The sequence below is a fragment of the Cherax quadricarinatus genome, chromosome 76, assembly GCF_038502225.1.
Source record: "Cherax quadricarinatus isolate ZL_2023a chromosome 76, ASM3850222v1, whole genome shotgun sequence".
In the NCBI taxonomy this organism is placed as follows: Eukaryota; Metazoa; Arthropoda; class Malacostraca; order Decapoda; family Parastacidae; genus Cherax; species Cherax quadricarinatus.
Genome location: NC_091367.1, coordinates 18,007,642 through 18,034,826, shown reverse-complemented (window position 1 = coordinate 18,034,826; position 27,185 = coordinate 18,007,642). Strand labels below are relative to the sequence as shown.

Sequence of the window (27,185 nt, the reverse complement as noted above, 5' to 3'; positions counted from 1 at the left end):
CTCCTCGCAAGACAAACCTCTCATTTCTGGGACTAATCTTTGCAGTTTATTTTTTTCCATACTGGTCCTGCATACTCCGATATGGGCGTGACGTACACGGTATACAGTGTAGTGAATGACTCCTTACTTAGATGACTAAACGCTATTCTCAGGTTTGCTAAGCGCCCATATGCCGCAGCAGTTATTTGGTTAATATGCGCCTCAGGCGATGAGCTCGGTATGATGCTTATACCCCAAGATTCTTGGGTGAGTTTTGCAGTCTTTGACCTCTTAGGCTGTACTCCGTCTGCAGTCTCCTTTGTCCTTCTCAAATCTTCATAACTTTGCACTTGTTGGGGTTAAACTACAGAAGCTATTTATCAAACCAGGTTTGCAGCCTGTCCAGCTCCTCTTGCATGCTTACCTTGTCCTCTTCTGCTTGTATTTTCCTCATTAGTTTCACATCGTCTGCACACAGGGGCACTTCTTCAGTCAAATCATTCATTTATACAAGAAACAGCACTGGACCTAGGACTGACCCTTGTGGAAAACACACTCGACACGCACCCACTCTGACACCTCGTCTTGGACCAACACTCGTTGTTTCTTTACTGTCAAGTATTTCCTAATCCACTGCAGTACTTTCCTTCCTATTCCTGCCTGTCCCTCAAGCCTCGAAAGCCATCTTACAGTCCAAGAAGATGCAGTCTGCCCATCCCTCTTTCTCCCGTCTTCAGTTACCTTGTCATACAACTCCAATAGGTTAGTGATACAGGATTTTCCTATCCTGAAGCCGTGCTAGTTGTCATGTATTAGGTCATTCCGTTCTAGATGCTCCACCACCCTTTTCGTGATAATCTTCTCCATAATTTTACATACAATACATGTCAGCGATACTGGTCTGTAGTTTAGTGCAGTCTGTCTGTCTCTATTCTTAAAAATCGGGACTACATTGGCTGTCTTCCACACCTCAGACAGTTGCCCTGTTTTGATAGATTTATTGAAGATTGTTGTTAGAGGCACACACACAATGCATCTGTTTGCTCTCTCAACACCGAAGGAGAGACATCATCTTGGCTCACCGCTTTCAAGGTATCTAGTTCCCTTAGTAGTGTCTTCACGTCATTCTGGGCTGTATGCAGTGTGTCCAGCACTTGCTGGTGCACTCTATCACCTCGGTTTTCTGGGAGCCTTTCTGTCTCCACTGTGAATACCTCCCTGAATCTTGAACTGAGCTCTTCACGTACTTTCTGGACGTTCTCTGTGAGCTCTACTCCCACAACCTGATTACCTGATCCTTGACTGTTGTTTTCCTTCTGATGTGGCTGTATACCAAATTTGGGTCAGACTTGGTTTTTATGCTATATGATTCTCATATTGGCGCTGGGCTTATCTCCATATCCACACACATTCATTTCTGGCTCTTCGACTAAACTCCCCGTTTTCCTGGGTCTTTTGCCTTCTATAATTTTTCCATGATCTTGCACATTTGGCTTTTGTCTCTCCACACCTCTTGGTACATCATGGGCTCACTCTGGTCTTTCCATTGTTTTTTCATTCTCTACTTTCTCTTTGCACTTTGTGGTCAAGTGTTCCATCATTTCATTTACTGTCTTTCTCTCTAGTTTGCTTAACCACTGCACCTCATGTACAAATTGTCTAGTACTTGTGTAGTCCTATTTTTGGATGTTTGGCGCCTGTCTTTTCTTGCTGCTTCACTCTCCATTGTTAACTCCACTATGTATTCGAAACTGAGGACCACGTGATCACTAGTGCCTATGGGTCTTTCGTGTGTGATATCTTCAAGGTGAATACGAGGTCTAGCTTTGCTGATTTGTCGTCGTCTCTCTCTCTAGTTGAATCCTTAACATCTTCGTACATGAAGATTTCTATTACTCTCCAGCAACTTGGCTCTCTGTCTCTGCTCCACCATGTAGCTCCAGATTCTCCCAGTCAGTTTGCTTATGATTAAAATCCCCCATGATGAGTAACTTTGCCCTGCTCGTGGACCCTTTAGCAGTGTCGGCTAGTGTGTCCATCATCACTCTATTGCTCTCATCATATTCCTGTCTTGGCCTCCTGTTGTTTGGTGGTGGGTTGTACAACAATGCTACCATCACTTTTGGGCCCTCAGTATGCAGTGCTCCTATTATGTAGTTTTACCCTTCTACATCCTTCTGACTAGTCCTCTCGTCTTCTCAAAAGTTCATTGGTTCTTGATGAGCAGTGCAACTCGTCCTTCCCCTCTGCCACCCCTGTCTTTCCTCAGGATCTGATAACCCAATGGAAGAGTGCATCTGTTATTACTTCTGTGAGCTTTGTTTCTGTGATTGCTATGATGTCCGGGGTGCATCAGTGATTCTTTCCTGAAACTCCTCACTCTTATTTGTAATTCCATCTGCTGGTGTGGCTGTATTAGTGCTGGGATGTGGAGCATAGCTTGGCTCTTGTTATTCTGTTTGGTAGGTGTGGAGTGGTAGGGGTTGAGGGTAGGTCTGTTGGTGGATGTTCCCTTCAAGGATGTGCTCCCCTGTCTACTGGTGCCTGCCCTGTCGCCCCTTGTGCCTCTAGGAAATTCTCTCATAGTTGTTTCCTTTCTTTTTATGTTCTGTTGTGATTGAGGAATATTTGATTGTATTTTTGGGACTCTGAGCTCTTTAACAGTGGCTTCTGCTGCAAAATTTTGTTTTGTGCCATTTCTGACTCGAATATAAATTTGATTGGGAAGTACTTTTCTCTCAAGAACCACCCAAGTCTGGAAATTTGTCAGTTGAGTCATGTACTCACCTGTTACTACAATGATGCTCTCAATCTCTTTTATCTCTCCATGTCTTCTTTCATCATATGTATTTTATTTTGCCTCAGGAAGCCTATGAATAATGATTGTCTTCTCCCTTCCCTCATCACATTTTGTTTTCTTTCTTATCTCTGGATCCAATATAAGTATCTCCTTAGTTGTCTCCCTTATCTCCGAGACTTCCCGGTAGCCTAGTGTCATTTCCCCGAGAGACTTCTTTGCTTTTTTCCCCCTCCTTCTATCCCCTCACTGTCTGCTTTTTTTTTTGCCCAGTTCCTTGTTCCTATTGGTCCTCACCTCTATATTCTGCTTCAGAATTTCTAGCTCCTCCTCCAGTCTCTGCATCTTTGCTTCAGCAGTAAGAGATCGACCAATCTGTTGCAAAACTCACTTGCCCTTTTATCCCATTGTTGTTCCATTTTGCTCTTGATCCTTTCTGCCAGTGTTTCTTGTTCAACCCAACCATCCCGTTACCTTTCTTTCTTCGTCCTGCTATGCGTGTATGTGTGTGTGTGTGTGTGTACTCGCCTAATTGTGGTTGCAGGGGTCGAGACTCAGCTCCTGGCCCCGCCTCTTCACCGACTGCTACTAGATCCTCTCTCCCCCTTCTCCATGAGCTTTATCATACCTCGTCTTAAAACTATGTATAGTTCCTGCCTCCACTACATCGCTTGCCAGACTATTCCACTTCCTAACTACTCTATGACTGAAGAAATACTTCCTAACATCCCTTTGACTCATCTGAGTCTTCAGCTTCCAATTGTGACCCCTTGTTTCTGTGTCCCATCTCTGGAACATCCTGTCTCTGTCCACCTTGTCTATTCCACGTAGTATTTTGTATGTCGTTATCATGTCTCCCCTGACCTGTCTTCCAGTGTTGTCAGACCGATTTCCCTTAACCTTTCTTCATAGGACATTCCCCTTCGCTCTGGAACTAGCCTTGTTGCAAACCTTTGCACTTTCTCTAATTTCTTGACGTGTTTGACCAGGTGTGGGTTCCAAACTGGTGCTGCGTACTCCAGTATAGGCCTGACGTACACAGTGTATAAAGTCTTGAACGATTCCTTACTGAGGTACCGGAACCCTATTCTCAGGTTTGCCAAGCGCCCATATGCCGCAGCAGTTACCTGGTTAATGTGTGCTTGTGGTGATGCACTCGGTATTATACTCACTCCTATGTCTTTCTCCTTGAGTGAGGTTTGCAGCCTTTGGCCTCCTAGCCTATACTCTGTCTGCGGTCTTCTTTGCTCTCCTCCGATCTTCATGACTTTGCATTTGACGGAGTTAAATTCTAGGAGCCAGTTTCTGGATAACACATCCCGCCTGTGTGTGCGTGTGTGTGTGTGTGTGTGCGTGTGTGTGTGCGTGTGTGTGTGCGTGTGTGTGTGCGTGTGTGTGTGCGTGTGTGTGTGCGTGTGTGTGTGCGTGTGTGTGTGCGTGTGTGTGTGCGTGTGTGTGTGTGTGTGTGTGTGCGTGTGTGTGTGCGTGTGTGTGTGTGTGTGTGTGTGTGTGTGTGTGCGCGCGCGTGTGTGTGTGCGGTGGAAGGAGGGAGGAGTGAGTGAGAGAGGGGGAAGGAGAAACAGTGGCAAAGAGGAGGAGAGATGGGGAAGGGTAGAGAGGAATAAGGGGAGAGAGAGAGAGGGGAGAGAAAGGAAGAGGGAGAGAGAGAGAGGAGAGGGAGAAAAATGGGAGAGAGAGAGAGAGAGGAGAGGAAGAAAAATGGGAGAGAGAGAGAGAGAGAGAGAGAGAGAGAGAGAGAGAGAGAGAGAGAGAGAGAGAGAGAGAGAGAGAGAGAGAGACAGGACCACCTGTTTAGAGACCTATTCTCAGAACAAACCAGCAGGATCTCTGAATTGGTGAACACTCTCACACGTCACCCACTCAGCTACTTCTATCCCAACACAGCAGGTGGTATTGTGCCTTATACAAGACCACAGACCTACATCCCTGCAGCTGCCTCAGTACCCTACCTCTCTCAAGGGCAAGCATCTTACATGCCCTACACACCCACCACCTCAAGCTGACCACATCATGAGGAGCCAGTCTATCAGCATCCTGTCAGCCAACATTAGAGGTGTCATTACTAATGTTGGAGAGCTTACACATAGTTTTATGAACACTCGACATCCCGACATGATAACTGTTGTTGAAACATTTTTGGATGACAGGACTCCAGAAAATTTTGCAAGAATTGCTGGCTACACCTCATGGATGAGAAGAGACAGGCAAGGGCAAGGAGGAGGTGTTGCTGTGTGCTTCTCTAAAAGTGTTCATGCCCAGCACATTGATGTTGCCACCCCTACACATCTTGAAATGATGTTCTTCAAGCTCTGTATAAACACTAGTACCTCTGTACTAGCATGTGCAATGTACAGACCTCAGTGGCAGCATGCAGACCCCATCAACTTCCTAATGGAAAATATTGACTCCCTTCTTCTACAACACAACTGTCAACATATCATAATTGTTGGTGACCTCAACCAACACCTTATACAGAGGGACTTTGATGACCTTGCAGTATTTGACATGAGAAAATTTGTTGATTTCCCTACTCACATCTCTGGCTCCTCCCTTGACCCAGTAGTGAGTGATCTGGCAGAAGGCATAGTCACTTGTCAACCCCTCGGCTACGTTGGATCGTCTGACCACAAGGCTGTTTCTACGACACTTAAGATCCCAACAGAACGAGATGAGGAGTCCACACGCACAACCTGGCTATGGGAAAGAGGCAATTGGCCAGCCCTTTGCTCTGAGCTCGCCACCACCGATTGGAATGCTCTTCTCCAAGGGGATGTTGACAACCAAGTGAAAGCCTTCACTGGACACATCCTTAATCTACAACAAGAACACATTCCTCACCGGCAATATGTGACAAAGCCTACAGATCAGCCTTGGTTTGGCTTTCGTTGTAGAGAGGCTGCTACTGCTAAGTACAAAGCATCCTACCACCTATAACAGGAACTTGCACAGGCAAGCCTGTAGGCATATGGGTGACGTTCAAAAGTGGGCCATTGCTAAATGGGAGGTGGACACTAAAAGAAAGCTAGCATCAGGTAGGATAGGCTACAAAACCTGGTGGTTCCTGGTCAAGGACAGACAACGTTATGTGCCTGATGAACTCATTCCACCTGTAAATCGACAGGATGGGACCACCTCTACTAGTAGTCAAGAGAAGGCGGACCTCTTTGCTGAACACTTTGCTACCAAAATTCAAGTTCCTGATTCAGCAAGGGACCCTCCTTGTCTAGCTGCAAGAACTGTGTCAAAACTGTCAGTGGTGACAATAAGGCAGGAGGAGGTGCATTTCCTTCTTAAATCGCTTGACCAAGTAAAGGCTGTGGGCCCAGACAAGTTGAGCCCAAGATTGCTGAGATGTGCTGACCAGCTAGCAGCACCTCTAACTCGTATCTTTCAGCACTGCCTAGTAGTGTAAATGGCCCTCTATATGGAAAGAGGCAAATGTAGTCCCTGTTCACAAAAAGAAGAGCAGAGCAGAAATCAGAAACTACAGACCAGTGTCACTCAAGTCAATCACTGGTAAGATCCTTGAAACAATAATCTCAAGACAAATGACAGTTTTTTGACTACCACTCACTACTCTGTGATCGTCAATATGGCTTCAGGAAAGGTTACTCTGCTGCTGATCTGTTGTTAAACCTCTCCACTAAGTGGCACCAGTCACAGGATGAATCCAAAGTCAGCTGTGTGGTAGCACTGGACATTGCTGGTGCTTTCGACCGGGTGTGGCACCAGGGCCTCTTAGCAAAACTTCAAGCACTGGGAATTGCAGGCCCTACGTTATGTCTCCTCAGTGATTACCTTCATGGTAGATCTCTAAGTGTAGTTCTCAATGGAACGGAATCAGCAAGACATCCTATTGGGGGCAAGTGTTCCACAAGGAAGCGTACTGGGACCATTGTTATGGAATGTCTACTTCAACAACCTTCTTCATCTCATCCCAGAATCACATGCATATGCAGACGACTGTACACTGACATTCACTTATCCAAGAGAAGAAATGCCAGCTGCCCTAAGCTACATCAATCACCAGCTGAGAGCTATATCAGCTTGGGGAAATAGATGGCAAGTAACATTTGCACCTGAGAAAATGCAAATGATGATCGTCTCTAGGCACCATGATGGTAATGGTGGTGCAGTAGTAAGGATGAATGGGAGGGTGTTGGCACCTGGAGAAGAAGTTGATATCCTTGGGGTGAAATTTGACTCCAAACTAACCATGAAGAACCATGTAAATCTTGCAAACAAGGCATCCAGGAAGCTTACAGCACTTCGCCGTATCTTGCATCTGCTTGACAGTAGGGGTTGCAAGATTCTGTACGAGGCACAAGTACGCTCACACCTTGAATATGCTCCACATTCTTGGTTTGCCTGCCCCCCCTCTCATCTGCGACTGCTTGACAGAGTAGAGAACAGAGCAAGACGTCTCATCTCTCGCCTGGACCCATCCTGGATAGATCTGTCATTTCAGCAGAGCCTTCAACATAGGAGGGATGTGGGTGGCCTAATGTTATGTACAAGGATTCACTTCGAGGACAGCGTGAAACAAGCTTTTATGCCACAAGACGGGCAGAAAGCAGCAACTTCACCAGAACATCACTCCATCTGAGATCATATATACCCAGGATGACTCGAGTATGGAACACATTCGTACAGCATAATGATGTCAACGAAATAAAGTCAGTTGATCACATGAAAATGCTGGCCAACAGATGGCTTCAACTTCATCCTGTTCCCTACTTGTATGTCTCATAACAATAAAAATGCTTTCAAATGAGCTGATGTAGGTAGCAGCTCTTAGCTTGCCAATAAAGTTAGGAATCCTTAACCTGTAAATAGCTTATCAATAAAGCTAGGGATCCTTAACCTTGTCAAACCCTGTGAAAAAAAGAAAAATATGGGAGAGAGAGAGAGGTGGGAGTGAGAAGGGAGAGGGGGGGCAGGTGGAGGGGAGAGTGAGGGTGGGGGGTGTATGTGTGTGTGCATCTGTGTGTTTGTGGGAATGTGTGTGTATGGGTCTGTGAGTGTCGGTTTATGTGAGTATGTGAAAAGTAGTGGGTGGAGTGTACGTGTGTGTGTTTGGGTGTGTTAGGGTTTGTGAGTACGTGTGCGCAGTTTGCATGTTATTTGTGGTGCTGTGCTCTCCTTGACCTGGCACTGACCTAGCAACCACCTATTAACTTGTATCTTCTATGCTTACTGAGTACTAATTAGCCTGTTCCTTTTCATTCTGAGAGAGTGGACCATTCACAAAACAGCTGGGAGTACCTGGAACCCACACACCTGACTCCCAGAACCATGCATTGGTGAATACTTGCAAGCAGCCTGTGGATTATCCAACTCATTGTGATGTCCTGGTGTAGTAAATCCGCCTCTGTTTCTTCGCTATATACATAATTTATTCCTATTTACTGTGCTTATTTCACGGGTCACACACATTGATTTCACTTTATTATTTTTCTCGGGGGACACATGTGGCAACACCTCTTATACCACACTGGGCCTGCTGTCTCTGTTTTACCACCGCCAATATAATTTTCAAGACCGTTTATGAAGTTGTGGCTCTTACCACCCTTATCTGACACAAGTCAACTTGTAAATCACTTCAGGGGTTGTTCACTAACCCTGACAAATTTAATGACCCTTGCAGTACCCTTGGGTAGTCCACAAAACACTTAGTCACAGAGCACTAATGTTGGGTGTGTATGTGTGTGTCATACTAAATAAGCCAAAGTTGCCAAATAGCCGAACTTCCTTAAAAATTAAACTTATATATATATATATATATATATATATATATATATATATATATATATATATATATATATATATATATATATATATATATATATATATATATATATATATATATATATATATTTCTTTTTTTGCAGATTGATAGCTTTTTTATCATTAACATTGATTTTGTTTTTGGGGGGGGGGAAGAAAACTCTTTTCTCATTATGTTTCTGAGAGAGCAGCACTGAGTTTTCCAATGAAGAAATTAGGAAAATAATTGACATTGCTATGAAACTGATGTACCCTAAGAAGTTTCTTTAACCAACCACCTGGCATTTAGGAAAACATATAATAGAACTGAGCCTAGGATAACACCTCAGATCAAGAATGTGCTGGCTCTCTCATATAATGAGAATTTTTCAGTCCAGCTGAATGCCCTTAAAAGATTTAATATATAAATAGTTTTTAAGAATTTGTAGCTTATTAATTAAAAGCATTTTGATAAAGAATTCTCCTCAACATGTGTTGGTGGTGTTTGCAGAATTAACTGAAATGTTTATTTTATCATATGTGAGACACACCAGCAAACCTCTGGATGTTAGATATCACAACATTAATATTCGATAGGAACTGCCCAGTAATCAACTGCAATTTTCAGCCACATTAGAGTCTGCAATAACTTGGCAAATTGGTAAGAAGCCAGTCATTAATCCTTGCTCCGCCAAGCTTGTAGAATCTTCAGTTATAAAAAATGATAGAAGTTCATAATATAATAATAATGGAGGCTTATTCAATTTTTTTTTTTATATTTTATTTAAAATACAATACATAGCTTAACATAAAAACCCCTTAAACAAGGGTTGATACACATTTAACAAACACATTTTGAAACACAATCCCTCAGAACGTACAATAGAAAATAACAAACACAATATTAACAAACACAAGAGGTTACACAAATATACTAGAAAATATCGCTTGTGGCAAAACATAACATTAAGAAAGATGGGTAATCTTAACCCTATTTACACAAGAACAACAACAAAAACTTAACATGTAGGTGACCCCTGTAGCAGGTTCAATAATATAATTAAATCCATAATCCCTTCAGGTATACACTATTTACATAATATTACTGGGACATATTGCCAATGCACAATACAATAAGAAGAATATTATGATAAATATATAAATATATCGGTTACTCACAACCAACACAAATAATCAATAAATGAAAGAACCTACATCACAATCTCATGATAAAACAAAGTACATACTCTTACTCACCTAACCCCCCAGTACATAAGTTCCCTACAGTCACACATACTCGCCTTACCACAAGTCTTACGAGTTAGCCACAAAACTAGAAAAGCCATAAGCATTCCGCATTCATCTACAGGCTATACACATTATATAATATAGCAATAAAATGCTCAGTACAAACACATAAAACCCCGTTTGCCAGGCCATAGCCGAAAGGTAAATCAAGTACTTCAACAAAGAAAGAAGGCAGTAGACTCTGACAGAAGACATCTATAACACACAACTGCACCACCACATCCACTCACACGATCACATTTACCTCAACCACGCATTACACAGATACACACAGCAACACAGCCCTTGTGCATACCCAACCCCGGAGACAAGCCCGTTCCATCCCCTGAAATTCAATCCTCCCCCCCTTTCACAACGTTAACAATGCTCTCACACTCATACTACGGTACCCTGCTGAAAAAGCCTGGTCCCAGCGACTTCCATATATTTCCCGATTATAACACAACGTTCTATAAATGGTCCCCGCCAACACCCTTTTGCGCACCTCCCAATCCCCATTCCCTCTCATCACCCAGGATACAAAAACAAAATCCACAATTATATACGTGATTGCACGTTGCACAGGCGCCTCGACGCCTCCCACGTCCAAACTTAACGCCCTCAATACTGATATCCCGCCTCCTCCCACTGTCCTCAGAACCTTACCCATCCATTCCCTGATACTCCCCAAATTATGACAAAAATACACTACATGAAACGCTGTCTCCTCATCCCCACACACCCGACACGCGCCCTCCACCATCAACCCTCTTTCCTTAAGTGCAGCACCCGACGGCAGTATACCATGGAGAAAACGGAAAAATACCTCTCGCACATTTGGACGCACGCGCATCAACCGTAATCTCTCCCATATATCCTTCCACGCATACATAGGGTAGATACTCTCAGCCTTCGCGACTACCGTCGCCCTTACAACACGCTCTAAAACACCCACTCAAACTTTATTAGGGTCCCAGACATGCAGCAATGCCCGCAACACGTCTTCACACACCTTCATCTCCGACCCTCCCCACCACATTCGCACCTCTTCATGCAAGCCATTCACGCACCTCCCTGCGTGACACCGCACACGGCGTAACCCCCCACTTCAAATAAATACACTTGACTCTTAACCGTAAATCAATCAACCCCAATCCTCCTCTGTTGACCGGTAAAGTAACCACACTCCTACTCAACCACTCACACCCGGAACCCCAAAGAAAATGGAAAACCCTCTTTAACAGCCTCGTAACATCTGGACCTGCTAACGGATATACCGCAGCCACGTGCCAGACTTTACTGTATAACAACACATTCAAAACAACTGCACGCTGATGTACTGTCAAATGAGTTGGTCTCAACCCATCCAATCACCCCACCACTCGATCCACAGCAAATCCAGAATTAACCATCCTCGCCTCTCTTGCACTACTCATATACACTATTCCACACACTTATCCTGTCCACCATATTCCAACGTACATTCCTTCCCCAACTCACTCTTCCCACCCAATCTCCTAAGACCAGTAATTTTGATTTTTCCACATTAACTCTTAAACCGGTAACCCCCGCGAAATTGTCAATAACATCTCCAACCGCACGTAAACTCCTCTGCGTTCGCACAAGTATTGTCATGTCATCCACCTTTCTATAGAAAGGGTCTGTTAAACAGGCAACCAACAATTGAGACAGGGGACAACCCTGCCTAATACCCGGACCTATGGATACCCACTCCCCTAACTTTCCATTTACCTGTACACACACTCCCACACCTGTATACAATGTCTCTGCCCAATGCACCAACTCCTCCCCAAAACCCTGCCTCCTTAATATGTACCACAACACCTCACGTTCTACACTATCATACGCCGCCTGCCAATCTAACGCTAAGACACCCCCCCCTGCTCCCCTCCTTACCCTTCCACAAAATTCTTTATAATACTATGCCCGTCATGCATCGTCCTCCCAGACACACCATATTGTTCTCTCGCAACCACTCTATCCACCACACACTTCATCCTATTTCCTAAAATTTTTGCAAAAATCTTATAATCTGCACACAGCAATGATATTATCCTAAAGTCCCACACCGTGTCTTGTCTCTTACCTTTTGGCACTAAAACCACAACCACAGTTCCTTGCAACCTGCCCATCCTCCCCTTCCTTTTCATCATATTCATTAGTTCTACTAAGAAGGACTTCAACACATTCCAATGGCTTACATAAAACTCGCAGGGCAAGCCATCCAGACCTGGTGCCTTACCTCGTGCCATCCCCTCCAAAGCCCTCCACACCTCCCCTTCTTCAATATCCCCCCCCAACGCCATGCGATCACTGCCACTTAGCACACAAGATACATTCTCCCCCAACCTCCCGAAAGCCTCCACATCCACCCCGACACTCAGTAAATTTTGCCAAACCACCTATCCACATAATCACTCATTGCCTCCGTTGTTCTTAACTCATGTCCTGCCCTATATCCACCTAAGTCCTCATGTACCACCAGCCTATCAATTTCCATAGCCATACGGCGCTGCCTCTGTCCCCGTAACACACAGGCCGATGGGCGGTCACCCCACACCGCCTCTTCAATTCCACCCTGCACTCTGCATCAAATCTGTCATTCTGCAAATCTCGAATCCTCCCTTTTAACAACTCGATTTCCTCCATGGGATACTGCCCTGCCTGCACGCCCCTCTCATAACAACTTTGCAACCTACCCTCGGAATACTGCTGCAACCCATACGTCATCCAACCCTGGTACTTTCCCCTTCGCACATAAAACCGCTGCATCCTCTCCTTAGCTACCCCATCCCACCACCCCAGCAAGTCATCCACATCCCTACCCTCTCCCCACAAATTCTCCCACATTGTCCTAAAATCTAACCCCGCCTCCTCCACCCCAAGAAATCTCACATTAAACTTCCAATACCCTGGATACCTCTTAGGTAAGCTGGCCCAAGTCAAGTCCTTATAAACAGCTCTATGATCCGTGTATACAGCATCTACCATACGCACACACATCACCCGCACACTTCTCGTCACATATAACTATCGAGCCTGGCCGCGTATCCTTGTCTATGAAACGTATGCTCAACCATTATGTCCCCACCTCCAATAACATCCCTTAACCCCACGCCCAGCTAAAGATCCCTTAGGCTAACCAAAAAACACCCTGCCCCCCGTGGCTCCACATCCTTTCTACGTACTATACAATTCCAATCACCGCCCACGATTGTTAACGAGGGAAGAGATCTCAAATAATAAACCAAAACATCACGCACAAATTCATTCTTCACCCGTACATCACGCTCCACCGGCGCATACACACAAACCACTGCCAGTCGCTCACCTCTCCACCATCCATCTACCCAGAGTACCCTACCCTCCTCCCCTCCCTCACATCTAATTACAACAAACAGGCTCGTCTCCCGAATCAGGATCCCAACCCCACCTTTCAAACGGTCCGAATATGCCACAAACACACGATATCCATCCACATTCAAATCCCAATCCGCCTTAAAGTTATGCTCTTGCATGAATACACTATCTATGGCATGACGCCTCAAAAACCCCTGGAGCCACAAACGCTTCACATTCACACACAACCCATTTACATTCACAGTCATACACCTGAAAACTTCTTGAAGGGTTTTACAAGCTGCCCTGTAACTCCTTTCATAGACACGTCACCAGCCTTCCTACTTTTCCCACCACGCTCACCACAGTGAGCTATATTCCCTCTCTGGTCGAACACCTGACCGGACACATCTGTGGCGCCCCCACTCACCACGTCGGCCCACGGTTTCTTCCCCGGTCTCTGCGCCGGGGTCAAGACATCATTAGAATCAGAGTGCGTTGCCGCCCTCTTCCGCCAAACACTCTCTGCATCCATGGTCTGGTCGGGGGATGCCTCATAATGCACTTCTGCCGCCACTTCGACCACAGTCACCATTCCCGTAGAAGTGGCACCTGCAGTCAGCTGGCTGTCTCTCCTCTCGTCCTCACTCTCCTCTGGTCCTACCACCGATTGTACATCATCCCCGGCTCTCTTCGTCTCCAAAAACCTTTCCGTCAACTGCTCTAAAGCCACATCCTCTGCTCATTCTCCACCACTCAGCTTGGTCTCCCCTTCCACCAAAGGGGAGACTGTGGATCCTACAGGCATTGATGGGCTCGACCCCCACCGTCGGAAACTCTCTCTCCACCTCCTCGTTCCAAGACGAACTATGGCCCTTTACAGGCATCCCGCTGGCAGGCCCCGCCTTCGGGTCAGGCCCTCGCTCTGTCCTTCTGTCTGCATCCTGTCGTCGCTGCTGCCTCTCACACTGTGCTGCCATATGGTCATAAGCGCCACATAGCCTGCAAGTCTTGCGCTGCCCTGCATAATACACCATCAGTTGCGTCCGGAAGTCGTCCAGGATGACAAACGACGGGATGGGATGCCTCAGTGTCATCTTTAGGTTGAAAGTACCCTCCGGCCAGCCGGCGTACGCCCCATCCACCCAGGTACCTGCCGTTGCCAGATGCACAGTACCGTAGCATTCAAAAACGTTCCGTATATCTGCCTCGTCAGCTTCGAAAGGTACGTTACGTACCGTCACCCAAGTGTAGTGTTGCGACACATCAATTAAACGAACTCGTATTGCCGAGTTTACGTCCACACAGCCATCTTGATACTGCCCCACCAGGCGCTCATACACTGCCGTCGATCATAGCTTAACGAATATTTGGTAAGCCCCGTTGAGCGATACTCCATACAAATCTTGATCAGCAATGCCGTATGTGTCGCGGATAATCAAAGGTAGAAGCACCTGTGCGGACTGAGGTGTAACTACACCCCGCACTAAATCAAAGCACACAGTTTTGACTCGAATTCTTGTAGTCTGCGCCATCTTGTGAAAATCAATCTGCGCAGGAAGGCCTCTCAACCAGGAGCGTGTGCGCAGCACAACCTCACAGAAATAAAGCGATGAGGTCAATGATTATTCAAATTACTCATTTACAAATGAAGCTATCATGCATAGCCTAAAATCCGACACCTATACAAATGCGTTGGATCAAGTGTTGTAGTTCAACAACGAGAAATTAGGGCATGTTTTTCTACTTGTTCTTGATGGTAAGACATGCAGCTACATCAGTATCTTGTGGAATAGTTAAACTATGTGTTGAATGATTTAAAAAAAGGACAAGTTGAAGATTGAGACACTTATGCAACATATGGGAATCTTTGTTGAGGAAACGTTTCGCCACACAGTGGCTTCATCAGTCCAATACAAAGCAGAAAGGTGTAAGAAGAGGAGGAGTTTGAGATAATCAGTCCCTCAGCCTGGAGTCGATGTATTCAGTCCATCAATCTTGTAGAATGTACAGCATAGGGCAGTAGACTTGGTAGTCAGGTGAGGCAAAGCAGGAGGAGGTGGGGTCATAGTGGAACCATTCAGGCTGAAGGACTGATTAGATGAAACTCCTCCTCTCCTTACACCTTTCTGTTTTTTGTTGGACTGATGAAGCCACTGTCTAGCGAAACGTTTCTTTAACAAAGATTCCCATATGTTGCATAAGTGTCTCAATCTTAAGTTAAACTATGGCCGTCTTCCTTCGGATAAACTACAGATGTCTCCCTTTAAATGAGTCTGTTTAAATGAGTGTGAGGTGGACCCGTTTTCTACAAGTACGGAAAATTCCTCAGATAGTTGCCAAAGAAATGTAAAGTCATTTAAATCATATATTACCATATCATGTCTTACCGAATTTTTAATAACTCAGGTCATTAATTTTACATTCGTTATGTTATTACTACAGTATCATTGCTTGTGGGCTGGCTGTATTCGAATGCATTAATATTAGATGTTTCTGGTACTGGATACTGGGTGTTGGGTGTTGGAATGCCTGAGGCACTTACTGCCTCTTGCCTTCCTACCTCATTCGAGCAAAGGCATTTCCTCTGAAAGTATTTCCTTGGACTTCCTTCTGATGTGTTGATTGCAAGCCCTGATGATGTGTTGATTGCAATACGAAAGGAATAGAGCTATAATTCAACTCCCCCGGGGTTGTTTTACACCTTGTATCTCTTATTTGCGGTTTTTGCAAAATAAATAAATAAATAAATTATATATATATATATATATATATATATATATATATATATATACATATATATATATACATATATATATATATATACATACATATATATATATATATTTTTTTTTTTTTTTTTTATTATCACACCGGCCGATTCCCACCAAGGCAGGGTGGCCCGAAAAAGAAAAACTTTCACCATCATTCACTCCATCACTGTCTTGCCAGAAGGGTGCTTTACACTACAGTTTTTAAACTGCAACATTAACACCCCTCCTTCAGAGTGCAGGCACTGTACTTCCCATCTCCAGGACTCAAGTCCGGCCTGCCGGTTTCCCTGAATCCCTTCATAAATGTTACTTTGCTCACACTCCAACAGCACGTCAAGTATTAAAAACCATTTGTCTCCATTCACTCCTATCAAACACGCTCACGCATGCCTGCTGGAAGTCCAAGCCCCTCGCACACAAAACCTCCTTTACCCCCTCCCTCCAACCCTTCCTAGGCCGACCCCTACCCCGCCTTCCTTCCACTACAGACTGATACACTCTTGAAGTCATTCTGTTTCGCTCCATTCTCTCTACATGTCCGAACCACCTCAACAACCCTTCCTCAGCCCTCTGGACAACAGTTTTGGTAATCCCGCACCTCCTCCTAACTTCCAAACTACGAATTCTCTGCATTATATTCACACCACACATTGCCCTCAGACATGACATCTCCACTGCCTCCAGCCTTCTCCTCGCTGCAACATTCATCACCCACGCTTCACACCCATATAAGAGCGTTGGTAAAACTATACTCTCATACATTCCCCTCTTTGCCTCCAAGGACAAAGTTCTTTGTCTCCACAGACTCCTAAGTGCACCACTCACTCTTTTTCCCTCATCAATTCTATGATTCACCTCATCTTTCATAGACCCATCCGCTGACACGTCCACTCCCAAATATCTGAATACGTTCACCTCCTCCATACTCTCTCCCTCCAATCTGATATTCAATCTTTCATCACCTAATCTTTTTGTTATCCTCATAACCTTACTCTTTCCTGTATTCACCTTTAATTTTCTTCTTTTGCACACCCTACCAAATTCATCCACCAATCTCTGCAACTTCTCTTCAGAATCTCCCAAGAGCACAGTGTCATCAGCAAAGAGCAGCTGTGACAACTCCCACTTTGTGTGTGATTCTTTATCTTTTAACTCCACGCCTCTTGCCAAGACCCTCGCATTTACTTCTCTTACAACCCCATCTATAAATATATTAAACAACCACGGTGACATCACACATCCTTGTCTAAGGCCTACTTTTACTGGGAAAAAATTTCCCTCTTTCCTACATACTCTAACTTGAGCCTCACTATCCTCGTAAAAACTCTTCACTGCTTTCAGTAACCTACCTCCTACACCATACACTTGCAACATCTGCCACATTGCCCCCCTATCCACCCTGTCATACGCCTTTTCCAAATCCATAAATGCCACAAAGACCTCTTTAGCCTTATCTAAATACTGTTCACTTATATGTTTCACTGTAAACACCTGGTCCACACACCCCCTACCTTTCCTAAAGCCTCCTTGTTCATCTGCTATCCTATTCTCCGTCTTACTCTTAATTCTTTCAATTATAACTCTACCATACACTTTACCAGGTACACTCAACAGACTTATCCCCCTATAATTTTTGCACTCTCTTTTATCCCCTTTGCCTTTATACAAAGGAACTATGCATGCTCTCTGCCAATCCCTAGGTACCTTACCCTCTTCCATACATTTATTAAATAATTGCACCAACCACTCCAAAACTATATCCCCACCTGCTTTTAACATTTCTATCTTTATCCCATCAATCCCGGCTGCCTTACCCCCTTTCATTTTACCTACTGCCTCACGAACTTCCCCCACACTCACAACTGGCTCTTCCTCACTCCTACAAGATGTTATTCCTCCTTGCCCTATACACGAAATCACAGCTTCCCTATCTTCATCAACATTTAACAATTCCTCAAAATATTCCTTCCATCTTCCCAATACCTCTAACTCTCCATTTAATAACTCTCCTCTCCTATTTTTAACTGACAAATCCATTTGTTCTCTAGGCTTTCTTAACTTGTTAATCTCACTCCAAAACTTTTTCTTATTTTCAACAAAATTTGTTGATAACATCTCACCCACTCTCTCATTTGCTCTCTTTTTACATTGCTTCACCACTCTCTTAACTTCTCTCTTTTTCTCCATATACTCTTCCCTCCTTGCATCACTTCTACTTTGTAAAAACTTCTCATATGCTAACTTTTTCTCCCTTACTACTCTCTTTACATCATCATTCCACCAATCGCTCCTCTTCCCTCCTGCACCCACTTTCCTGTAACCACAAACTTCTGCTGAACACTCTAACACTACATTTTTAAACCTACCCCATACCTCTTCGACCCCATTGCCTATGCTCTCATTAGCCCATCTATCCTCCAATAGCTGTTTATATCTTACCCTAACTGCCTCCTCTTTTAGTTTATAAACCTTTACCTCTCTCTTCCCTGATGCTTCTATTCTCCTTGTATCCCATCTACCTTTTACTCTCAGTGTAGCTACAACTAGAAAGTGATCTGATATATCTGTGGCCCCTCTATAAACATGTACATCCTGAAGTCTACTCAACAGTCTTTTATCTACCAATACATAATCCAACAAACTACTGTCATTTCGCCCTACATCATATCGTGTATACTTATTTATCCTCTTTTTCTTAAAATATGTATTACCTATAACTAAACCCCTTTCTATACAAAGTTCAATCAAAGGGCTCCCATTATCATTTACACCTGGCACCCCAAACTTACCTACCACACCCTCTCTAAAAGTTTCTCCTACTTTAGCATTCAAGTCCCCTACCACAATTACTCTCTCACTTGGTTCAAAGGCTCCTATACATTCACTTAACATCTCCCAAAATCTCTCTCTCTCCTCTGCATTCCTCTCTTCTCCAGGTGCATACACACTTATTATGACCCACTTCTCGCATCCAACCTTTACTTTAATCCACATAATTCTTGAATTTACACATTCATATTCTCTTTTCTCCTTCCATAACTGATCATTTAACATTACTGCTACCCCTTCCTTTGCTCTAACTCTCTCAGATACTCCAGATTTAATCCCATTTATTTCCCCCCACTGAAACTCTCCTACCCCCTTCAGCTTTGTTTCGCTTAGGGCCAGGACATCCAACTTCTTTTCATTCATAACATCAGCAATCATCTGTTTCTTGTCATCCGCACTACATCCACGCACATTTAAGCAACCCAGTTTTATAAAGTTTTTCTTCTTCTCTTTTTTAGTAATTGTATACAGGAGAAGGGGTTACTAGCCCATTGCTCCCGGCATTTTAGTCGCCTCACACGACACGCATGGCTTACGGAGGAAAGATTCTTTTCCACTTCCCCATGGACAATAGAAGAAATAAAAAAGAACAAGAGCTATTTAGAAAAAGGAGAAAAACCTAGATGTATGTATATATATATATGCATGTGCGTGTCTATGAAGTGTGACCAAAGTGTAAGTAGGAGTAGCAAGATATCCCTGTTATCTTAGCGTGTTTATGAGACAGAAAAAAGAAACCAGCAATCCTACCATCATGCAAAACAGTTACAGGTTTTTGTTTCACAGTCATCTGGCAGGACGGTAGTACTTCCCTGGGTGGTTGCTGTCTACCAACCTATATATATATATATATATATATATATATATATTATTTTTTTTTTATTAACACACTGGCCGATTCCCACCAAGGCAGGGTGGCCCGAAAAAGAAAAACTTTCACCATCATTCACTCCATCACTGTCTTGCCAGAAGGGTGCTTTACACCACAGTTTTTAAACTGCAACATTAACACCCCTCCTTCAGAGTGCAGGCACTGTATTTCCCATCTCCAGGACTCAAGTCCGGCCTGCCGGTTTCCCTGAACCCCTTCATAAATGTTACTTTGCTCACACTCCAACAGCACGTCAAGTATTAAAAACCATTTGTCTCCATTCACTCCTATCAAACACGCTCACGCATGCCTGCTGGAAGTCCAAGCCCCTCGCACACAAAACCTCCTTTACCCCCTCCCTTCAACCTTTCCTAGGCCGACCCCTACCCCGCCTTCCTTCCACTACAGACTGATACACTCTTGAAGTCATTCTGTTTCGCTCCATTCTCTCTACATGTCCGAACCACCTCAACAACCCTTCCTCAGCCCTCTGGACAACAGTTTTGGTAATCCCGCACCTCCTCCTAACTTCCAAACTACGAATTCTCTGCATTATATTCACACCACACATTGCCCTCAGACATGACATCTCCACTGCCTCCAGCCTTCTCCTCGCTGCAACATTCATCACCCATGCTTCACACCCATATAAGAGCGTTGGTAAAACTATACTCTCATACATTCCCCTCTTTGCCTCCAAGGACAAAGTTCTTTGTCTCCACAGACTCCTAAGTGCACCACTCACTCTTTTTCCCTCATCAATTCTATGATTCACCTCATCTTTCATAGACCCATCCGCTGACACGTCCACTCCCAAATATCTGAATACGTTCACCTCCTCCATACTCTCTCCCTCCAATCTGATATCCAATCTTTCATCACCTAATCTTTTTGTTATCCTCATAACCTTACTCTTTCCTGTATTCACCTTTAATTTTCTTCTTTTGCACACCCTACCAAATTCATCCACCAATCTCTGCAACTTCTCTTCAGAATCTCCCAATAGCACAGTGTCATCAGCAAAGAGCAGCTGTGACAACTCCCACTTTGTGTGTGATTCTTTATCTTTTAACTCCACGCCTCTTGCAAAGACCCTCGCATTTACTTCTCTTACAACCCCATCTATAAATATATTAAACAACCACGGTGACATCACACATCCTTGTCTAAGGCCTACTTTTACTGGGAAAAAATTTCCCTCTTTCCTACATACTCTAACTTGAGCCTCACTATCCTCGTAAAAACTCTTCACTGCTTTCAGTAACCTACCTCCTACACCATACACCTGCAACATCTGCCACATTGCCCCCCTATCCACCCTGTCATACGCCTTTTCCAAATCCATAAATGCTACAAAGACCTCCTTAGCCTTATCTAAATACTGTACACTTATATGTTTCACTGTAAACACCTGGTCCACACACCCCATACCTTTCCTAAAGCCTCCTTGTTCATCTGCTATCCTATTCTCCGTCTTACTCTTAATTCTTTCAATTATAACTCTACCATACACTTTACCAGGTATACTGAACAGACTTATCCCCCTATAATTTTTGCACTCTCTTTTATCCCCTTTGCCTTTATACAAAGGAACTATGCATGCTCTCTGCCAATCCCTAGGTACCTTACCCTCTTCCATACATTTATTAAATAATTGCACCAACCACTCCAAAACTATATCCCCACCTGCTTTTAACATTTCTATCTTTATCCCATCAATCCCGGCTGCCTTACCCCCTTTCATTTTACCTACTGCCTCACGAACTTCCCCCACACTCACAACTGGCTCTTCCTCACTCCTACAAGATGTTATTCCTCCTTGCCCTATACACGAAATCACAGCTTCCCTATCTTCATCAACATTTAACAATTCCTCAAAATATTCCCTCCATCTTCCCAATACCTCTAACTCTCCATTTAATAACTCTCCTCTCCTAAACCATACCCCCGGACGGGATTGAACCCGCGGTCATTAGAGTCTCAAAACTCCAGCCCGTCGCGTTAGCCACTAGACCAGCTAGCCACAATAAGATTCATGCAACTAGGTATATTTCTACACCATAGGAAGGTTAGCACAGGCACCTTCCTATGGTGTAGAAATATACCTAGTTGGATGAATCTTATTGTGGCTAGCTGGTCTAGTGGCTAACGCGACGGGCTGGAGTTTTGAGACTATGACCGCGGGTTCAATCCCGGCCGGGGGTATGGCTTGTTTGAAATCGTGTCATTACGATTTCTTGAGTCTCCTCTCCAATTTTTAACTGACAAATCCATTTGTTCTCTAGGCTTCCTTAACTTGTTTATCTCACCCCAAAACTTTTTCTTATTTTCAACAAAATTTGTTGATAACATCTCACCCACTCTCTCATTTGCTCTCTTTTTACATTGCTTCACCACTCTCTTAACCTCTCTCTTTTTCTCCATATACTCTTCCCTCCTTGCATCACTTCTACTTTGTAAAAACTTCTCATATGCTAACTTTTTCTCCCTTACTACTCTCTTTACATCATTCCACCAATCGCTCCTCTTCCCTCCCGCACCCACTTTCCTGTAACCACAAACTTCTGCTGAACACTCTAACATTACATTTTTAAACCTACCCCATACCTCTTCGACCCCACTGCCTATGCTCTCATTGGCCCATCTATCCTCCAATAGCTGTTTATATCTTACCCTAACTGCCTCCTCTATCAGTTTATAAACCTTCACCTCCCTCTTCCCTGATGCTTCTATTCTCCTTGCATCCCATCTACCTTTTACTCTCAGTGTAGCTACAACTAGAAAGTGATCTGATATATCTGTGGCCCCTCTATAAACATGTACATCCTGAAGTCTACTCAACAGTCTTTTATCTACCAATACATAAACCAACAAACTACTGTTATTTCGCCCTACATCATATCTTGTATACTTATTTATCCTCTTTTTCTTAAAATATGTATTACCTATAACTAAACCCCTTTCTATACAAAGTTCAATCAAAGGGCTCCCAAACTTACCACACCCTCTCTAAAAGTTTCTCCTACTTTAGCATTCAGGTCCCCTACCACAATTACTCTCTCACTTGGTTCAAAGGCTCCTATACATTCACTTAACATCTCCCAAAATCTCTCTCTCTCCTCTGCATTCCTCTCTTCTCTCTCTTCTCTCTCTCTCTCTCTCTCTCTCTCTCTCTCTCTCTCTCTCTCTCTCTCTCTCTCTCTCTCTCTCTCTCTCTCTCTCTCTCTCTCTCTCTCTCTCTCTCTCTCTCTCTCTCTCTCTCTCTCTCTCTCTATCTCTCTATATATATATATATATATATATATATATATATATATATATATATATATATATATATATGCAGAGATTGGTGGATGAATTTGGTAGGGTGTGCAAAAGAAGAAAATTAAAGGTGAATACAGGTAAGAGTAAGGTTATGAGGATAACAAAAAGATTAGGTGATGAAAGATTGGATATCAGATTGGAGGGAGAGAGTATGGAGGAGGTGAATGTATTCAGATATTTGGGAGTGGACGTGTCAGCGGATGGGTCTATGAAAGATGAAGTGAATCATAGAATTGATGAGGGGAAAAGGGTGAGTGGTGCACTTAGGAGTCTGTGGAGACAAAGAACTTTGTCCTTGGAGGCAAAGAGGGGAATGTATGAGAGTATAGTTTTACCAACGCTCTTATATGGGTGTGAAGCATGGGTGATGAATGTTGCAGCGAGGAGAAGGCTGGAGGCAGTGATGTCATGTCTGAGGGCAATGTGTGGTGTGAATATAATGCAGAGAATTCGTAGTTTGGAAGTTAGGAGGAGGTGCGGGATTACCAAAACTGTTGTCCAGAGGGCTGAGAAAGGGTTGTTGAGGTGGTTCGGACATGTAGAGAGAATGGAGCGAAACAGAATGACTTCAAGAGTGTATCAGTCTGTAGTGGAAGGAAGGCGGGGTAGGGGTCGGCCTAGGAAAGGTTGGAGGGAGGGGGTAAAGGAGGTTTTGTGTGCGAGGGGCTTGGACTTCCAGCAGGCATGCGTGAGCGTGTTTGATAGGTGTGAATGGAGACAAATGGTTTTCAATACTTGACGTGCTGTTGGAGTGTGAGCAAAGAAACATTTATGAAGGGGTTCAGGGAAACCGGCAGGCCGGACTTGAGTCCTGGAGATGGGAAGTACAGTGTCTGTACTCTGAAGGAGGGGTGTTAATGTTGCAGTTTAAAAACTGTAGTGTAAAGCACCCTTCTGGCAAGACAGTGATGGAGTGAATGATGGTGAAAGTTTTTCTTTTTCGGGCCACCCTGCCTTGGTGGGAATCGGCCAGTGTGATGATAATAATAATAATAATAACATATATATATATATATATATATATATATATATATATATATATATATATATATATATATATATATATATACATAATCAGTGCTCCATGCAGAAATGAGTCGATATATACAAAGAAAGATCACAGTAAGCAGGATTTGAAGCCACGTTAGGGAGGCTGGCAAGGTTCCCTAAGTGGCGCTCTAGACCACTTAACCACAGATGCCTCAGAGGCTGGGCAGCCTTATTTACAATCCATGTTTCTACCCCAGCTCGGGCACACCACACAGGGGAAGACTGCAGTCAGAAGGATTCTCATATTCCTTTTCGTTTCTATGTAGTAGTTCAGATCAACCAGAGGGGCGCACATTTAGTGCCTTTAATGTTACCCTATACCATATGCCACTGAAGGATATCCTGAAGCTACTAACTGTGAAAGATTATTACAATAGTTACATGTTATACCTGTTTAAAATCATGGAGTGTTTTTGTGTCACCCTGTACTTTACACTGTCAATGTTATTTACTTGACGCAGATTACCTCCCACTACTGTAATTATTCTTTATACATTACTTTTGTTGTTATACTATATTACTTTCAAAATAAATGTTTAACATAATATTATTTCCTGTTCACTTGTAGGCTTATTATAATTGGTTAAAATAATTTATTATTCCCTACTAGTGCCAATATTTTTGAAACAGCATATTTCGTGTGTAACTTGTTCTAATACACATGACACAAAGTCGCAGGTACTCTGAAAGTGCCTTTGGAAGTGACCCAATGTTTAATGCTTTACAACTTTTTCGGCTGTACTTGAATAAGTAGACCAGTATCTTACCCGAGGTAACAATACTTAACATTCTCCAATGTTCCCGGCAGGTAGCAACAAGTCTCCCACCTGATGTAAACACATGTCTGTTGCAACAGACGACAATGGATGCAGCTTCCTCTGTCCAGTGTGCCAGTATTTGCTACAATAACCCCAACTGCACACTCTTCTGTGTCTTGGGTAGGTGTAAGTGTAATAAGATCTGTGAATGTTTTGTGGTAACACACTCCACTACATTGTTATCTCTAGTGTGTGGTAAACAAGGTATCTCTCCTATACCTGTTACTATCGTGTTCTAACTGGGAGTAAGATGACATAATGTGGAGCATCAGTTAACCAAAGCAATCATTAAAAAAATATATTGACACCTGTTGAATGGTTTAATATATATGTATATGTTTAAATTTATATGATAACTTTAGAATAATTTTACTGTATATTTATGAAATATAGTGGTACAGTATGTATGAGAAACGAAGAAAATACGTAAAAAATTACACCATTTACATATAAAACTTAGCTCGAATATGCAAATACTTATTAAGGTTAAATATACAGTACAAGACACAAGATAATTACTCCTATAATATGACTTTTCCCAAACTAATTGCACCATTGATGAATAATTCAATACACCACCTTAACATATAAATGCATAATTCTTTTTATTTATTTTATTCACACATCGGCCGTTTCCCACCAAGGGTGGCCCCAAAAAGAAAAACTTTTACCATTATTCACTTCATCCCTTTTACGATTTGGAGTATGGATCTGGTAGCGGTGGGATGAATGACAAGGCTTCGGAGGCTCCTTACTTTATTTTGGTTCATGGCACACAGGCAGCGCCCTGGGGCGACCAAGAGGGCCATGTCCACTAAAGAGAGAGTAGCGGAGCTGTTGACTCTAGGATGCCTGGTTGCCAAGTGAGAGCGAGGCAGGTCTGGATACGCCTACCTAGAGCCCTGCCCTCTGGTGGAAACTTTGGAAACTAGCAATGTAGGCTTACTGTTTACATTTTGTTCGACCATCTACCCATGGTCGTCTTCGACCATGCTTGACTGAAAAAAGGAACTGTCTCTTTCTCACACGAACACGGCATAGAACACAAAATAAAGACATGTATACGTATGTATGTAGACATTGACAAAAAAAAAAGAAACTTCCTACAGGGCGGGGAAGAAAAACAGGATAGGGTGTGCTAAATATCATGGTGCAAGGCAGTGAGCCTCAGTGGGTGTTACTACAATGGTGAAGCAGTCATCGTGGAGTAGTCACTGCAGGGTTCACTCAACCTGGGGCACAACCTGCTGGTGCCCTCGAGTGAGGTGTCGCCAAGAAAGAAGACAGAAGAAAGAAGATGAACGACACCCCCAACCGGGGGCCAAAGCCAGGTCACCATATGGAGAAGACCCGGGCCGGAAGTACCGGCAAACCTCTAATGAATGAATGAAGTACTCGGCAATTGGGCAGGACTTCTTTTGGCAGGTGACTCAGAAGGACATTTCTCGACTGGTACTGTCGCTGGGGATGTCACTGCCGGCACTGCAGGGACGACTCAGGAGCATTATCTGCGAGTCGTAGCAGCATACACTGTACTGTAACTGGAGTGAGCAAGCTTGCAGTCAGTGACATCAGCTTAGTGCAAGCTGCTCACTGAAGATGTGACACGAGTCTGACATTTACCTGCCAACAGGGCTACTGCAGCTTGACGGTGTTAATCTCTCGACAGAGTTCGAGTCATAGCAAAGGTTAGTCCAAGCATCCTCAGACTGGTTTTCTATACATAATTGCACTCTGATGTTTAGGAGGTGGAGTGAAATGAGTCTCAATAAGGAGTCGTAATAGGTACGACTCAGGCATGGCGTCTACGAATGACAAGCACAAGAGTTTTCTGTACATGGGGGCTCAGACGCTTGTAAACTGATGCCTGGACTAACTAATGTCAGCTGTCAACCATCACAGCGGGTGACATGTAACACGAGGGTGTTACCAATGGTCTGGGCTTAGACCATACTGTGGTCTACACACACATCTGAGCTCAGACCACACATTAGATTTAACATGTGACATCGTCTCTCAGTCGTTCTCGACAATACTGAAACAAACTGCTCACTTTGAAACTACAACACTGTCGATGTGACATCATATGCCTAGTACGTCTCCACACTAGCACACAGCAAGATGAAGAACTGGACACATGTGCAACATCTGGCTATCTTTAATGTGTAGGTTTTTCGCCATCCAGTGATATACATGGAGAGGGTTTTGGGAGTCAATGGCCCAGCAGCTGTAACAAGTAACAAGGCCTCAAGGAGGATCAAGGCCTGATCAACCAGGCTGTTACTGTTGGCCGCACGCAACCAGATGTA

At 43.7% G+C, this 27,185-nt stretch overlaps 1 protein-coding gene across 2 annotated transcripts in view; it reads left to right on the top strand.

Annotated features, from left to right (window-relative positions):
• Nucleotides 1-27,185, top strand: part of LOC138854951 (uncharacterized) — a 156,548-nt gene that overhangs the window by 105,045 nt on the left and 24,318 nt on the right. For both annotated transcript variants that reach the window (XM_070101104.1, XM_070101105.1), the window contains one exon: nucleotides 24,867-24,996. In XM_070101104.1, the coding sequence (XP_069957205.1) occupies nucleotides 24,867-24,996 (130 nt within the window). The remainder of the gene's footprint in view (nucleotides 1-24,866; nucleotides 24,997-27,185) is intronic.